This window comes from Antechinus flavipes, chromosome 2, assembly GCF_016432865.1.
Source record: "Antechinus flavipes isolate AdamAnt ecotype Samford, QLD, Australia chromosome 2, AdamAnt_v2, whole genome shotgun sequence".
In the NCBI taxonomy this organism is placed as follows: Eukaryota; Metazoa; Chordata; class Mammalia; order Dasyuromorphia; family Dasyuridae; genus Antechinus; species Antechinus flavipes.
The window spans coordinates 204,495,823-204,512,105 of NC_067399.1; the positions used below are offsets into that span (position 1 = coordinate 204,495,823).

Here is a 16,283-nt window from a genome sequence, read left to right on the forward strand (position 1 = left end):
CCAAAAAAACCAGTATTCCCTCCAAAAAAATTTAAAAAAAAAATATCTAGAAGATTTGCTTTCAGCTTTTTAAACACCAAATGATTTATACTTACTGATTTTACTACCTTTGTAACATGATTCTGTGCTTACTATCCACAGAAGTCTCTTAGAGTCCATAAATTTGCTTTTAAAAATCTTTTTATAACTATATTTCCATATAATTGATTTTCTTTGTAATTCAGTGCATTTCATTTTATGCAACATTTAGAGAAGGGTTCACTAGACATCACCAGATAGCCAAAGTGATCCATAACCCTCACACACAAAAAAATGTTAAAAGCCCTTGGGCTAGACAAATAAAGTACTATCCTGGGGGAAGTGGGGAGGAAGAGAAATATTTATTCTTATTACATTTCATCATATTTGATTTTCCCTAATATTCTATCCTCTGTAGATGGTTTTTAATTCAGTCATCTGTTGTATTAGTATTTCATCTCACTTTTATATTATCTAAAAAGTGGATAAGTATGAGTCCTTTGTAAAAATGACAAAATTGGGCCATATATTTCTAAAGTCCTTTTCAGTTCCAAAACCTATGATCCTAAAATGTTATCATGCCTAGGTGATATTTACAGGATATTATCACATCCTTCTGAGATTCCATAAAAATCCCAAACATTTTTATTCAGTAAAATGTATATTTCAGCTAAATTCTATAAAAACTAGAGGTTCTTAATCTGAAATCCATGACCTGTTTTTTTTTAATTACAGCTTTATTTCAATATAATTTGTAATCCTATGTATTTCAGTTTATGCAGCATCGGACTGCTAAAGGGATCTGTGGGACAAAAAAAGAACTCTTGGTTTAAATTTATAGGTGCTCATCTTCTGGTGATCATTCTCTTGACTTAAAGCTAATCCCCTCTATGGTTCTGATCTTCTTAGGGGAAAAGAATTAATAAAGACAGGGTAGACCACAAGATAACTTTGACCATAACATTACGAGGCTCCCTAAATAAAGAGACTGTTACCTTGTTTCATGATCCTGTTTCCTAGAATTGTGTGTCAGGAAATTAAGTGGGTCATATGGAAGGATGGAATGTCCATATAAAGGAATATGGAAAGGAAAATATGTTGCAATTTATTTTATCACATGGAAAGAAAGATAATTTTGGTATGTCTCCAGGTTAGATTAGAACTTTCAGCAAGAATAATTAGGAGGAAGGTAGGTTGAGAGTTTTGTGGGATAAATGCTGTTCTACTTACTTAAAACAATTAAAATTCTTAAAAGATAGTTTGATCTCATTCAGTGTAATTATTTATAAGTTGTCACCCCTGTGGAACTCTGAAAGCAGAGATTTTATTTGTATCTCTTATACTTAGCTCAGTGACTTACTTTTTAATTCACTCAAGAAATGTGAGGTTTAAAATAGAAAAAAAAAAAATTATGTTGGCTTCCTCTTTAATTCGGTCTTAGGGATCTCTATACTGAGATGAATGAATTTTTTTAGACCTATTCAGAAGGTCTAAAGTGGTTCCAGTTAATATCTTTAGCATATACACATTTAGCAGTATGAGCCATGTGATATCACCACTTATTTTTGTGGGGTTTTTAATTAAATCAGTAGACTCATTTCTTGGAGCTTTGATTTATTCTTTTGACATGTTATTCTTAGGCATTCTTAGGATTCATTTAGGTGAACATCATTTTTCCACACCCCTTCCAATGCACTTATTCTCAGGGGTACTTGATAGGACTTGTCTTAATTTCCAATTTCAGATATGGTGAGTACCAGAGAACCAAGGACCGAGCCCATTTCTTGAAGAAGTAGATTTTGTCCTTTTCATCAGAAACATGACTAGTAGACCCGTTTTCCTTAGAAATGGAGAAGGAGTTAATTCTCCTTGTTCAGGCTACGTCATTAAGTGTTAAGTTCACTGACTTTATGTCTAGGACAATTATTACTTAAGCACAATTCAAATTCAGAGATGAAAAAAAGTTTTATTTGTACTCTTCCTATATAGTGGTATTCGCATGTTTTAGAGATTCAGTATAGTGGGCTCTTGCTGAGATTGAACAATATCCAGAAGGTTATAGGATCTTATATATATAGAATCAAGGGATGTTTTTAAAAATGCTTTTTTAGAGCAATATTCAATGTTCATTTGTCCTTTATCTCCAGGTACAACTAAAAACCTTTATTTGCATACCTGTGTATAATATTTCTCAGTCTTAATGTGTCAATACCTAGGCTTACCTTATTTCTGTTCTATCTTGGTCAGTTATGTCTTGCAAGTTTTCCTTTTGTGTGCTGAACTCAGTCAGGAGACCTGTATTTAAATCCTCTCTCCAATAAGTTAATAGCTGTGTAACTTTTGGCAAATTATTTAGTTCTTTGAATTGCAATGCTTCCTCATTAGCATTGTGACAAATAAAAAATAAATAAATGTAATTTCTGGGTAATTAATCATTTTATTATGACTAGCAAAAAGTTAATAAAAGAATCGTCATTTGGCCTTCTCTTGTAAACCAAGAAGAATCATGATGACCTCTTGCTACTTATATGCCCTTGGAAAAGTGGGTGTTCCCAATATACTTCAATCGGCTCTGATTGGTTAACAATTAATATTGTGATGAGAAATGGATCTATTCTAATAAGGGAATGAGAACTTTTGTTTTGATTTTGTCACTATTACTCTCAGACTACCTCCAACCTCAAACAATCTGTTCAAGGAATCTACACCCACTCACCCACCCATCAAGCCTGAATAGAGAACATTATAAGCTTCCCCAGTTGGATGGATTCTGAACGAGATTGAGAATGTTAAATCCAATCTCACTATAGAAAATAGGAAGGGAAAAGTCCTGCATCTCTCTAATATCCACAATTGCTTATTTAATTATCATTTCTTTCAGTATAATGAGGCAGTAATACTTTTACTACCCACCTCATAGGGTTGGCATGTGAAACATGTTCTGTAAACTTTGAAGTTATATAGAAATATAAGCTAATAAGAAGCACCATGGTATAATGGCTAGAGATCTGGCCTTGTATCCAGTAGACCCAAGTTCTAATTTTGCCTCTATTTGACACAAACTGGCTGTGCATCCATATAATTAGCACCCAGGGTATGATTTCTTAGGGTATGATTTACAGAGTACAGGAAGATTTGTATTGGTAGTGCTAATCTAAAAAGAAAACCCTCAAAATTAAAAATATAAGTTGTCTTCATCAGGACTACTATCCTTCTGATAAACTGACCGTATCATTGGTCACTTGTCTTTCTTTTTTGCCTTCTCTCCATCCAAGCCATTTGTCATTCTAATCAGTAAGCATGTTTTTAGTGCTTATTATGTGCCAGAGGCAAGGAAGACAATGAAAGGCAAAAGTAGTCCTTATTGTCTGGAAAATTACATTCTAATGGGGAAAAAGAGGGGACAATATGTAAATAAATAGGTACCTAGGTACAGAATAAATGAAAAGCAATCTGAAAGGAGACAATATATTAGCATCTTTGGGATTAGGAAAGGCCTCTTGAAGAAAATGGAATTTGAACTTAGTTTTGAATGAATCCAAAGTAGCCAAATAGTGGGAGATAAAAGGAGAAATGATCAAGGTCTGGGGAACAGCTTGTGTAAAAGTGTGGTGCCAAGAGATGAAGAGTCTCTGAGAGAAGCAGCAAGTTACATTAGGCCAGTGGAGCTGGATCACAGAATGATAGAGAAGAGCAAAGTATAAGAATTCTGGCAAGGCAGAAATGGGCCAAGTTATTGAGTGCCTTAATGCCAGAGGACTGGGTGTGATGCAGGTTAGACCTATGCTTTAGGAAAATCGGGAACACTAACCAAAGCTCTTGCAACAGTCTAGGAGTGACAGCCAGAGTCTGCACCCAATTTGGATGAGTGAAGAGGAGGTGGATGTGGAAGAAGTTGTGAAGACTGCAAGAAGGCAGTCTGTTAGTGAGAGGGGATGAAATCAAGGGGATTGATCTAGACGGATTAACTGACTTTGGTAAGGACAAGGGCTTCTTCACTGAGAAAGTTGAGAAAAAGAAGATAGTGGAGGAAGATTTCTGAATGATGAGAGATCTGGGGGAGGGGAGAAGATGGAGCTTTCAGGACTAGCCTCAAGTGTTCCTAGTGAAGTATGATGCAGGCTCTTCAGCCGAGAGGCTTGAGGGGGGATATAGTTTAGAACAGCTCCTTGGGGAATGGTAGAGGCAATCAGTTTGGGAGAGACAAAATGTTAGCCCTGCTGCCAAGCAGGTCCAGTTGAGAGCAGAGGACATAAATTTGTAATGTCCTTGGTCATCAAAATTTAGTGATTTCTTCAGTTTCATTTATCAGAAGTAGTGAATGAGAAGGCCATTGGTTTGAGTTTTTGGTATGTAACAATCAGAAATAGGACAGGGAGAGCAGGAGATATGAGAGGAGAATTCTATAGAATTTAAAATTCTGTCAATTATTTCAACACAATCTTTTTTAAGCTTTGTAGTGGCCCCTTCTCTATCTTTTCAGATACATCTCTCTCCATTTCAGCTGCCCTCTTCACAGCAGCCAGCATATTTATTAGATACTTGCCTGTTTCAAAACATACAATGATTCCTTAGTGTCTTTGGATTAAATCCAAACCTATCATCCAGGACCTTGTGTCAACTTGCTTATTTATGCTATCCCATCTAATTCCTTATCTCTTCTTTCTGTGGCTTCCAACTAGATTCATCTTACTAACAGCTTATTTCTATTTCTCTGTATATTACTTATTTAATTCATCCTTCTTGGAATGTCCTCTGCTCTCCTTTCTTCTAGTCTGTATTTTCATTTTCAAAATTCATCTCCAGAACTCACCTCCTATTACTAACTTGCTCTGTTCACTCCTCTACTAAGTACCCTCAGTTATTTATACACTCAATATGTTTTGTGTTAATTTGAATTGATTTGAAAAAGTGAATTGAATGCTAGCCAGTAAAGAACTCTTCACTTATATTTCAGGTCTTTTTTTTTTTTTTCAATTGTCTTATGTAGTTGGCTTGTTTATACTGTTCATTCATACTGATCTTGCAATCTAGTAAAACTTCAAGGTTTTTCCCTTTACTTGGCCATTTGTCTAGCCATGTTTTTATTCTTTATGTATACAAGTATTTTTAGAGTGAGCTCTTACTTGATGTTATAGTATGATTCTTTGTTGGCTATGCACAGAAATCCTTGGGTTCTGACTTACTTTAAAAAATCTTTTTATAACTATATTTCAATATAATTGGCTTCTTTTGTAATTCAGTAAATTTCATTTTATGCATTTTAAAATATTATTTAGAGAAGGGATCACTGAGCATCACCAGACAGCCAAAAAGGTCCACAACCCACATTAAAAAGGTTAAAAGTTCCTGGACTAGATAACTAAAATATTGTCAATGGTAGTGGGATCATGGGGGAAGGTGCATATTTATCCCTATTACATACTTGATACTGAATCATCAGCAATGCTGAAACTGGAAAAAAATCACATAATTATGCTGACTGTGGATGCTAAATTTATGTCATCTTCTGTCATCTGAGTCAGTGCTACATCAGGGCTGCATTGTATTTCTCCCAAACGAATTCCCTATCCCACTCCCCAAAGCAGCTGTTCTAAACTTAGTCTGTATTCAATTAAATGAAACATGAAACCCAATTTTGATTTCTAGTTTAAAGTGAAATTCCTCATCCAGATTGTCTACTTACCCAGTGGATAGAACTTCAGTATTATTAAAATGCACTTGTTCACTCTGTTCAGTCCTGTTGATTTTAAGGGCTGTTTTTTTCATAGTAGGGCAGGAATGGGAAAAAAAATTATGACAGGAAATCAAATGAAATTTTATCCTCAGAGACCTAAGACAAACCTTAATAAGCTATTTTCTTTGACATCTTATGACATCAAGATCAGTACGTGGCCAGGAAGATTTGGGTGTTATCCCACATCCCCTTTTGTGTTGAGCAGTTCCTATAGGTTTTTCTATGTCTCAGAATAAGCTTCCATTTCCTTTTACTAGTAAAGAATATGAAATAAAAAAAATACCTTTGATCTGAATTGGTGTATCACGGAGTAAAAGGAAAAAGTTATTTGTTTTTGTTTGAAGGAAGTCTTTGTAATTAAAAATAATTAATTGGGCTTGGGCAAGGACTAAAATCATTGAAGGGATTACAATACATGATTTCTGAAGTCTCTTTTGATAATAATCTATTAATTTATGATTTCTTCACTATTCTTTAGGATTCGCAAATTCGGCAAAGTACAACCTATAGTTTACACCAACCTCAAGGAAATAAAGAACATGGAACTGAAAGAAATGGTAATCTCTACAAGAAAAGTGATGGGTGAGTCAAGCATTTTGCAAAAATAGATTTTTTTTGGTGATTTTTACACTATTTGTATAAAACTGACACTAATTTTTTTGCATTTTTTTTTAAACAGGATCAGAAAAGTATGGCAAAAAAGGAAATGCTCAGTTAAAAATGGTTTTCTGACAATATCCCATGGTACCGTAAGTACTTCCCTCCCCCCCAAAAAAAAAATCCATGTTCTCTTATGTTAGCATATATTTGTACTTTTTAACGAGGCTGAAATATGTAAGATTTTTTTTTAATCTTACATGGCTTGTATTTTTAAAGTTATAAAACTGAAGGACAGAATGATTCTCCATAGCTATATGACTCTTAACAAGTCACTTAACCACTCAGTGTTTCAGATAGCTAAGATGAATATGTAGAATAGTAATAATAATAATAATAATAATAACAATTATAAACCTGATATTTATATAATACCTAGTATAGAGTAGGCTCTGTACTAAGTATTTTATAAATACTGTTTCATTTGATTTTTACAAGAACCCTGTGAGGTAAGTGCTATCATTCCCATTTTATAGATGAAGAAACTGAGGCAAATTATTTTTAAGTTATTTGCCCAAAGTCATATAGCTAGTAAGTGAGTAAAGCCAGATTTGATCTCCATTCTTCCTGATTCCAAACCTAGTACCTTATCCACCTGGATGCCTCAGAATAGCTATAGGTTTGCCTTGATAGAATGAGTGTCCTAAATGGAAGTTCTCTAAACCAGTGAAGGCACAGGTACAAGCAAACAACCAAAAAAAGGACTTCATTGTTGAAAAGATTCATTGAGTTTTGGTTTTGTTCCCATTTTTAGTGTATGATGAAAATGATGAACTGCAGTTCCCTTTTCTGGTGAAAGGGAAACATGTTGTCTATTAGATCTGTTTTCATGTAGTATTTCATGTTGACTTACAGAAGAAGCCCAGTAATGGCATCCAAAACAGGGTTCATCTGTCAATAAGCCAGAACTTTCTCAAGGTTATATTTCAAAGTGATTTTCTGAGGCAACCCATTCATTGATTTGAGATCACCCATAGAGGATTCTGGTTAGAAACTGGTAGTAGCCCCAGGTTGAATGTATTTTGTTTTTAGCTGAAGAATCTTGAGAATTACCAGAGGGGGCCAAATTATCCTGAAGAACCTAAGATGATCCTTCCTTGCTTTGCAGTCTACTGCTTACACAAGCAGTGAGGGAGCTGTCCATCAGTTGCCCCTCTTCCTGACAAGTTTCTGGGCTGAAATATGATTATTTTCTCAACATGAGAGATCTCTATTTTGTTCATTTTTTTCATAATTTTTTCCTCTGGCTGTTCTGTAACAAAATGCTCTCTTTGGGGCAGGGAAGAATTTTCTTTGTCTGAATTATAGAAGACTACTATGAATGGAATATCATCAACTTAGGTATTCCAAATAAACTGCCCAATCCACATTACATCTTTGTGTTACCTTCTCTGGCTTACTACCTGAAGCCAGTTTTCACACATCACTATCACAGAAATGACCTCAAAGGCCATGTAGCCCCACTTCTTCCTGAACAAGAATCCTGTCTATAGCATACCTAACAAATGGTGCTCCAGCCTTTAATTCAGGGACTTTATTGAAAGACAGCCCATTGTCTTCAGAGTCGGCCTATTTCACTTTAGAATAGCTCTAGAGGTTAGAAAATCATTTTGTTTCTGTAGCTAATTCTGTTATTAAATCCCATATAGATAGGCACTGGTGAAGTTAGAAGAGAAGCAGGAATTTTATGTTGCTTTGTACTATAGACAGAATGTCAAGGTATAAGTATGTATTTGTGTATACACTGAATTTATATCTTATCATATCTGTTTATTTGAAGTAAAGCTGACTGAATTCTACATCTACAAAGTCTATCAGAATAACAACATGATTTAATTTCACACTTATTTGGGGAGTATTGATTCTTGCTCATTCAACATTTTCATATACTTGTGAAGGGAATAATCAAGACTCTGGATCTTAGTTTAAGCTAATAAATGATTATTCTTTCACAACACAAGTAAAAACAAGGCTCTGAATTGTGTGAATATCTGATTATTCTCTTTGTTCTAGGTACATGAGGTTTTTAGACATCACTGTCCCTTATTTGAGTTTTCCATCAGAAGATAGTTTGGATTCTATTAAAATTTGATGGGATGCCCCAGTTTCTAACTTCTCACATAAATGTAACCAGAATCACTAGGAAGCCGAGAACTCAGCTTGTCATACAAGTTGCATCTTTAATTAGTGCTTTGTCTTTGGAGAGGAAATGCTCTCTAGGGATTCCCCTACTCTGTGAACATGTTGCCCCTCAGTAAGTTTGGTAGGGAGCTCTGGCTGTGCCTCTAGCAGCTTCTGGATTGAACAGATTGAGGTAGCTATGGCATGCCAAAGATGAGAAAGCAGATTGCGAGTTTTTCATTATAAAATCTGTCTGATTCCTTCTTTGCCAGGAGAAATGAAGAGGACAATCTGACAATGCCCCTGACAGTCACTGAGTTCTTTTTCTTCCACTTCTGAAAGTGCTGTCTTCCTCAACATTGTACATTTGCTGGAAGTCAGAAACTCACCTCCGTCCTCCACTTGCTATTTTATGTAGTCAGACATTGCAGGTGGTAAAACAAGTCACCAGTGCTAAGGAAAAGTGTTTTTGAGGGCTTGGTGTTTTTTCTCTTCAATGTACATGTGTATTACATATTTAATGTTTCCTTCGTGAGTTAATTTGCAATCAGGAAAAAGGACTGTTTTTCAGTGCAGCTGTCTAAATAGGCACCTAGGAGCAGGATCTGGTACACAGCTGCAAATCAGTTCTTTAAGAGAAAGAATCAGAAACTATATTTGTGATGTTGGGAGTTCTTTCTTGGAAGTTGGCAAGTAACTTAGACTTAAATAATTGGTTTTCATCACCTCCTCCCAACTAGCTGAGGGATAATGATATCTACCATTGAATATTAAAGCTCAAATTTGGGGTTCCCTGTTGGCTAAGGCTAATAATTTTGTTTTCCCCATGCTGGCAAGAAGTGATCCTTGGCCTCCTTTATAGTTACCATATGACTTTGCCCTAAGGTCAAATAACTCTCATTATTCCCTGTTGTTAGTTTTCCAGAATTGGGTTAGTGATAGGTTCAGGAAGATTATGAAAAGAAATTTGAGCTTTATTTTAAAAAATTTAGAAGTAGGTTGTGAAGGGATAGATTAGCATTGTAATTCAACAATTCCTGGCCTTTTTTGTGATATTAGTAACAAGGAGGCATTTTCTTTTTTCTTACATTGTCAGAAACAAAAAATGTTCATTGACATTGTATTCTTTTTAAATATATGATCCTTGCTGGGTCAATAAACATTTCCTTCTTCCTATCTCCAGTCTTAGTTCTATATGACAAGTTTTATCACTTAAAAATAGCTAGATAGGATACTTAACTAGGATAGGGAATCCAATCAGGACTAAGCTTAACTGAGATCTATTTGTCCATAGTTTGGAATAACACACAGAAGTGTTTTTAAAATGTTTTCCCCTTACCCTAAATGTTTAATTTAATGAGACTTTTTTCTAAAGAGACTGAAAATTTGTTTTGTGAACCAGAAAATGAAGGAATATAGTTTGTTATTAGTTGGAGCTGGAGATTAATTGAAATATTTTATTTAAAATATTTATTTTATTTAAAATTTTGAACTAAAATTGAATTTTTAAAATTTAAAATAATTATTTTGATAAACATCTTTGCAACTATCAATACAGTGACCCATTGTTGCAGATGTAATCAGTACATTTTTCCAACTATCAATAATTTATCCATGTTTAGCAAGCTACCACTATCCATTCCCATATTACTATTCCCAATGTATGTACTATTAGATTATATTTCACGAGTGACCATAGGTTCTCCAAGACCAAAAGCCCATCTTTTTAACAGTACCATTCTCCTAATTATTTGTAGCAGCAATTTATGAAACATTGCACTTTTCAAAGAATAAAAATGCAGATTTACCAAAGATGGTTTGCATGAAGAATTTGCTTAGAATACAATATCTAGGAGAGTTTAATCAGAAGATAGTTAATTGATCATGAGAGGTGAGCAAGGAATAAGAATAGATAGGAAGCCTGAGCAGTGTGCTGATCCCCACAAAATAATTAGATGCCCTAGAAGTAGGCAGCTCCCAACATGTTAAATGAGTCATTGGCAGAAGATTTATGGGATGATATGAACTCAAATCAGAGAGGATGTGAGGTACATATGAGTTGTGTTCTGCACTGTGGGAGGGAGTACCCATGTGAATGAGGTATACCTCTAGGATTAGCAAATACCAGCAATAATTGTGCAGTATAATATATTCAGAAATTCCCATAAGCATATAGCCTCTTAACATCTAATAGGAAATAGGAAATTCATAGTTTTCACAGGTATAAAACGATAAAGTAACATGGTAAGGTAGGGTAAGGTTACTTCACTGTAGAATTTTGTGTGAATGTTAGTGGACATTGACTTGTAGAAAAAAAGCATGAATCTGGTCTAAATTTATTTGAGTTTAAAGATCTTCATTGTAACATTTCAGATAATACCTAAAGGTACAAAGAATGCCTTTAGGCACTTTACAGAACATTTTTCAAAAAGAAGACTCAGACATGAATTATCTCTGGCAAATTACTTCTCTGTGAAGGAAGAATATTGGGTTCCTCATCTGTAAAATGGGAGTTGGACTAGATGTATTGTAAAAACCTTCAAGCTTGAAATTCTATTATCTTCTAGGAACCTGTCTTAGAAATTAAAAAAAAAAAATGTTGATATCAGCTGAGATAACTAACACCATAAGTCCTTACTACTGTTCCTGGAGAGTTTATAGAATAGAATCTGGGTGAGATACTCGAATAGTGATGTACTTGTATGTGGGAAGAGATCTCACATCTCAACATATTAAATTATATTGGTAATGTTGAATGAATGAATTCTAGGTAAATAAATCTATATAGGATTTTCTTGTTTTCTTTCATGGAATATGATGGCCAGAGGTTGTAATCTATTTAAACTTGGCAAAATTTTAAAATTATTTACTTTGGCTTTTTCTTTAAAAACCTGGGAGATGGCTGAAGGGCAGAATAGTATGTTTCACAGGAAGAAATCTTAGTTTGTTTTGCTATTTTAAAACATTTTTTTTCTAAATAAAAGTAAATCCTTCTCCTATTTTCCATTCTGGTGGACTAATTATGATGTTTTATGAAAAGGGAAGAAAATAGCTATTTTTGATGCTTTTCTTTTTTTCTTCTTTTTAAATTCTGTAGCTAACGTGCATGAGTAGATGTGTGAATATAGGGTGTTTTGTTGAAACTTCAATGACAGAGGTGCTTTGCTTTAAAAGACACCTCTTGAAAGCTTTTTTAGTCTCTAGAAGTATGGATCTGTTATCTGTCATCACTTCAAGAAGAAGAGAAAATTACTTATCTGCCATTTGTGCTGTCTGAAGGCAATAATTATTGCAAGGCGTACTCTTCAGCTTTCTTTCCCTGCTGGGAGTTGGTAGTGTGTTTACATTTATAAATGCATTTTTAATTCAGCCAGAAAAGAGAGTTGAAGGTCTGTGTCACTCAGTGGCTATTCTATTTCATCAGCAAGTATTTGGACTTAATGACTCTAAAATTGAGCTGCAAAACATTTCAAACTCAGCCAGGTATGGCTGGATCTGCTGAACTGGAATAGATACACTGATTATACTTATTGCTATTAGAAATTTAGTTATGGTCATATCTATTTAAATCACATAGAAACAAATATATGCCTTGAATGGAAGATCTTAGATGACAAGAATCCACAGAAAAAGACTCTGAACATACTTATTATCTTGTGCCTTCTACACTTAACAGATCCTTGAGACCTAAGATCATGTCCTAACTTTGTATCCTCCTATTGCTTGTTTGGTGCCATATATGTAATAAATGTTTAAGAAATGGTTTTTGTAATATAATTTATTCTAAGGATTATTTAGCAAACTAAAAATAATAGGGCATGTCTACTATTAAAAAATACTATTTTGTGTTTTCCTTTGTCTTGTCTTAGGCTAACCGTCCTCCTGCGAAGCTCAATCTCTTAACCTGCCAAGTGAAAACAAATCCAGAGGAGAAAAAGTGTTTTGACCTCATATCACGTAAGTTTTTTCCAAGATCCCTGGGAGATGGGGAGAATTGGAAGTTGTTGGGAGGGGGGCTTTTTGATATTAGCTTCAAGGGTTCCCTTGTTTTGGGCAACATAGCAGCTTATGGTTGTTTAGTCATGTCCAACTCTTTGTGACCCCATATGGAATTTTCTCAGCAGACATAATGGAGTAGTTTGCCATTTCCTTTTCCAGCTCATTTTACAAAGGAGGAAACTGAGGTAGATGGGCTAACTAATATTAGAGGCTGCATTTGAACACAGGGAAATGAGTTTTCCTGACTCCCAGCCTGACACTCTATCCACTTGCCATCTTGATACTCCAACATGATCCACTAACTCTCTCTGTGCAGTTTAGGTGGTTGCTATTTAATCAGACCTAAATTTCAGCCGTGTTGTTGGCACTTAATTAAAATAGCAACAAGGCTCATTGTTCTTATAACTTGTAGTAACAATCTGTGATGTTATGAAAAGCATTTGATTCAGATTTGTAAATAACTACAGACAACATAACTCACCAGCTCGTGGTTTTCAATCAACATGTACTTATCCCTGAAGGTGGATAAATGGTAGAAATATAATATTTTAATGATGCATGGTCTCATTGTTCTGGGTACTGCTCCATTGGCACTAGTAGCAACCTTTGTACAATTTAATAGATGGGTTTATAGGAAGTATTCTGACTTTAGTGGAGAAGATTATAAGTAAATATAATTATAGTTCTTTTATTTTTTTACTCCAAATCAGCATAATTTAGTTCTTCCCTTGAAAGAGGACTAGAGACAATTATGACAAAAAGCTAAAAAAAAAAAAAAAAAAAAAAATAGTTTGGCTGAAATTAGAATTAAGAACAACATTTTATACCATTTATCACAAGTAAATCTAAATGGATATTAAGTCATAATATAAAAAATTAAAACTTAATTTATGTATCTTACAAAACTATAGTTATAAATAAGATTTTTAACCAAACAAGAGATAGAGGCAATCATAAGATAAAATAGTTCAATTTTGTGAAATGAAAAAGAATTTTCATGAATTATGTAACTAAGATAAGAAAGAAAGTGGGGAAGGGGGAAATTTTTACTTCTAATATCTCCTATATCTGATATAGACTTCATAGTCAAAGAACCTAAAAGGAACTAAAATAAATATATAATTAAAATAGTCAAGTTTTTTCTTGTTCATCATCTGCAGCAGAAGTTTTCAAAATTTTTGTCCTTAGGATTCCTTCATACTTTTTAAAACTACTATGAAACAACCTTTTGTATATGTGGAATAATCTATTGAATTATTATATTGGTAATTAAAATATTCCAGTATTATTTTAAGAATAATTTAGGCCCCTGAAAGACTTTGAACTACATTTTGAAAACTGCTATCAATAAGAAGAAGGAATTGAATTAAAAGATACCTAAGATCCTTTTCATAAGATTTAGTGCTAGAAAAAGACATACTGTCTAGTTCAGGAGTTCTTAGCCTTTTTTGTTTCATGGATTCCTTTGGCAGTCTAGTGAAATCTTTTGAGCTCTTTTCAGAATGATATTTTTCAATACATTAAATACATAAGATTATAAAAGTGACCAATTATATTGAAATACATTGTCAACATTATTATTGTTATTAATTTTCATTACTTCAAATCTGAAATCATCTCTCTTCAATTTCCACCCTTTGCTCCTAGTTCTTTTTGGGGGTAAAAAGACAGGCTTATCTCTCTTACACAGACATGAAAATACTTGAAGATTCCTTTCCAAGTTAAACATTTTCAGTTCCTTTAATCAATCTTGGTGTCTCATTTTTAAAAATGTATTTATTCATTTAAACTTTGAATACAAAATAGAAAAAGTTATCATGTGAACAGCAATTTTTTAATAACATAAGAGGATTCAAAATATATAACACATTTCCATTTCAAGAAAGCATATATAATAATCGAACACATTGTATTCAGAACTGTCCATCTTTTCTTTACTTCCTTATAGGTTTTCTTTTGTTCTCTGCTGTACATTTTTAACTTTATTTTCCCTCCTTTCTTCCCTCCCTGTTTCCCTTAGGCAGGCTACATGTATATTCTTGCATGCATACATCCATACACACTTATATATACAAAAGTAACCATCATCATACACATTCATATACATCTTTGTGAGATTGTACTTCACTTATTCCTCCTGTTTCTCTGAAAGTAAATAACGTCATCCTTCTTAGGTTCAAGAGTTTCCATTATTTTTCTGAATCCACTATCATTTCCTAGGCCACAGCAATATTCCAATCGTATACTACCTAAAACAATATTAATATGGCTAACATATAATATAGATTTCTCTCTTTTGATTAGTCTTTTTTAACCTTGACTTTGTCTGAGATCAATTATTACTACTCCTACTTTTTTTTCCCTAATAAATTCTATTCCTAATCTGTGTTAATTGTGTTTGTGTCTCTCTTGTTTCTGTATCTGCTAACTCCTCTTCACCCACCCAGTAGCTACTCTACCCAGTAGCCTGCCTTGCTATTACTTAACTTCCTCCCTTCTAAGGATCCCCACCTTATCTTCTCCCTACATCCTTTCCCTCTTTATTCCATTCCCATTCATCTAAACATCTTATCGGATCCAGGGGTCCTCAAACTACAGCCCGTGGGCCACATGCAACAGCTGAGGACAATTATCTCCCTCACCCAGGGCTATGAAGTTTCTTTATTTAAAGCCTCACAAAACAAAGTTTTTGTTCTTACTAGAGTCTGGCCCTCCAACAGTCTGAGGGACAGTGAACTGGCCCCTATTTAAAAAGTTTGAGGACCCCTGCTTTAAACCTTTGGTCTCTGATCCTTTTTCTGATTCCCCAGGGAGGTTACACAAGGCAGTATTGTACTGGTCATGGCAGCTTAGTATAATGGAAAGCATACTGGACTGAGGAAACCTGGAGCACAGTCCCAGATTTTACACTAATTTAGTTTTATGAAAATTAAAAAATGAGCATCATTTCTCAATCCTGAGTCTCAGTTCCACCCACCTGTAAAACTGGGAAGTTGGGCTTGCTGACATTCAAGGTCTCAAACAGTTCTAAAAAATTCCATGATCCAAGTTAAGCTTATAGGTTTTAGAATTGTAGAAGGCTTTAAGTTTTATCTCCTGATTGTCACTAAAAAATCTGTTCTTTAACTTTGGATAAATACCTTCAAGTCCTCTTGATATTAATGCTAATTAAGAACTAAAGACTTAAAAAAAAAAAAAAAAAAAAAAACTAAAGACCTCTAATTTCAGAAATGGATGGTAAAAAACATTTGGAAGTTGAACACTAAGACTAAGGCACTATCTGAATTAATTTTTTTTTCCTTTTTAATTAAAAAATCTTGTTGTTTGGGGGCAAGATGGAGAGGGATCTTGCTTAATACAGGCCTCTTCTACTTTTCTCCAATGTTTAAGGAAAAAACAATTTTCTTGATACACTTGATTTCTCTAGTCCCAGTTGTTATAAAACTCAATGTCTCTGTTTTCTGCTATATTTAATTCTATAAATTTGATTAGTCTATATTAGTTGAGAAAGCTGCTCCTAATTTTCTTTTCAGCAGCTTCCTGGGTTATAGCCTAGCTTAAGGACAAAAGCAAATAAAATTAAAATGACTTCTAGATAGGATAAGATATTGCCCTTAATCTAGACACCCTTCTGTAAATCTGCCTTAGTCTATTTTCTCCTCCTTTTGTTTCTGTATAAATTTTGTAACATTTTATACCCTTCTACATATATGTTTCCAAACCCATTCCCAGTGTGAGTAGGTTTTCAGAA

The 16,283-nt window shown here is 34.1% G+C and overlaps 1 protein-coding gene across 4 annotated transcripts in view; it reads left to right on the plus strand.

The window, feature by feature from the left end:
- The window catches only part of ASAP2 (ArfGAP with SH3 domain, ankyrin repeat and PH domain 2), a 260,499-nt gene that overhangs the window by 158,707 nt on the left and 85,509 nt on the right, over nucleotides 1-16,283 (plus strand). For all 4 annotated transcript variants that reach the window (XM_051976086.1, XM_051976083.1, XM_051976084.1 and 1 more), the window contains exons 10-12: nucleotides 6,234-6,337; nucleotides 6,435-6,504; nucleotides 12,403-12,490. In XM_051976086.1, coding sequence (XP_051832046.1) covers nucleotides 6,234-6,337; nucleotides 6,435-6,504; nucleotides 12,403-12,490 — 262 coding nt within the window. The remainder of the gene's footprint in view (nucleotides 1-6,233; nucleotides 6,338-6,434; nucleotides 6,505-12,402; nucleotides 12,491-16,283) is intronic.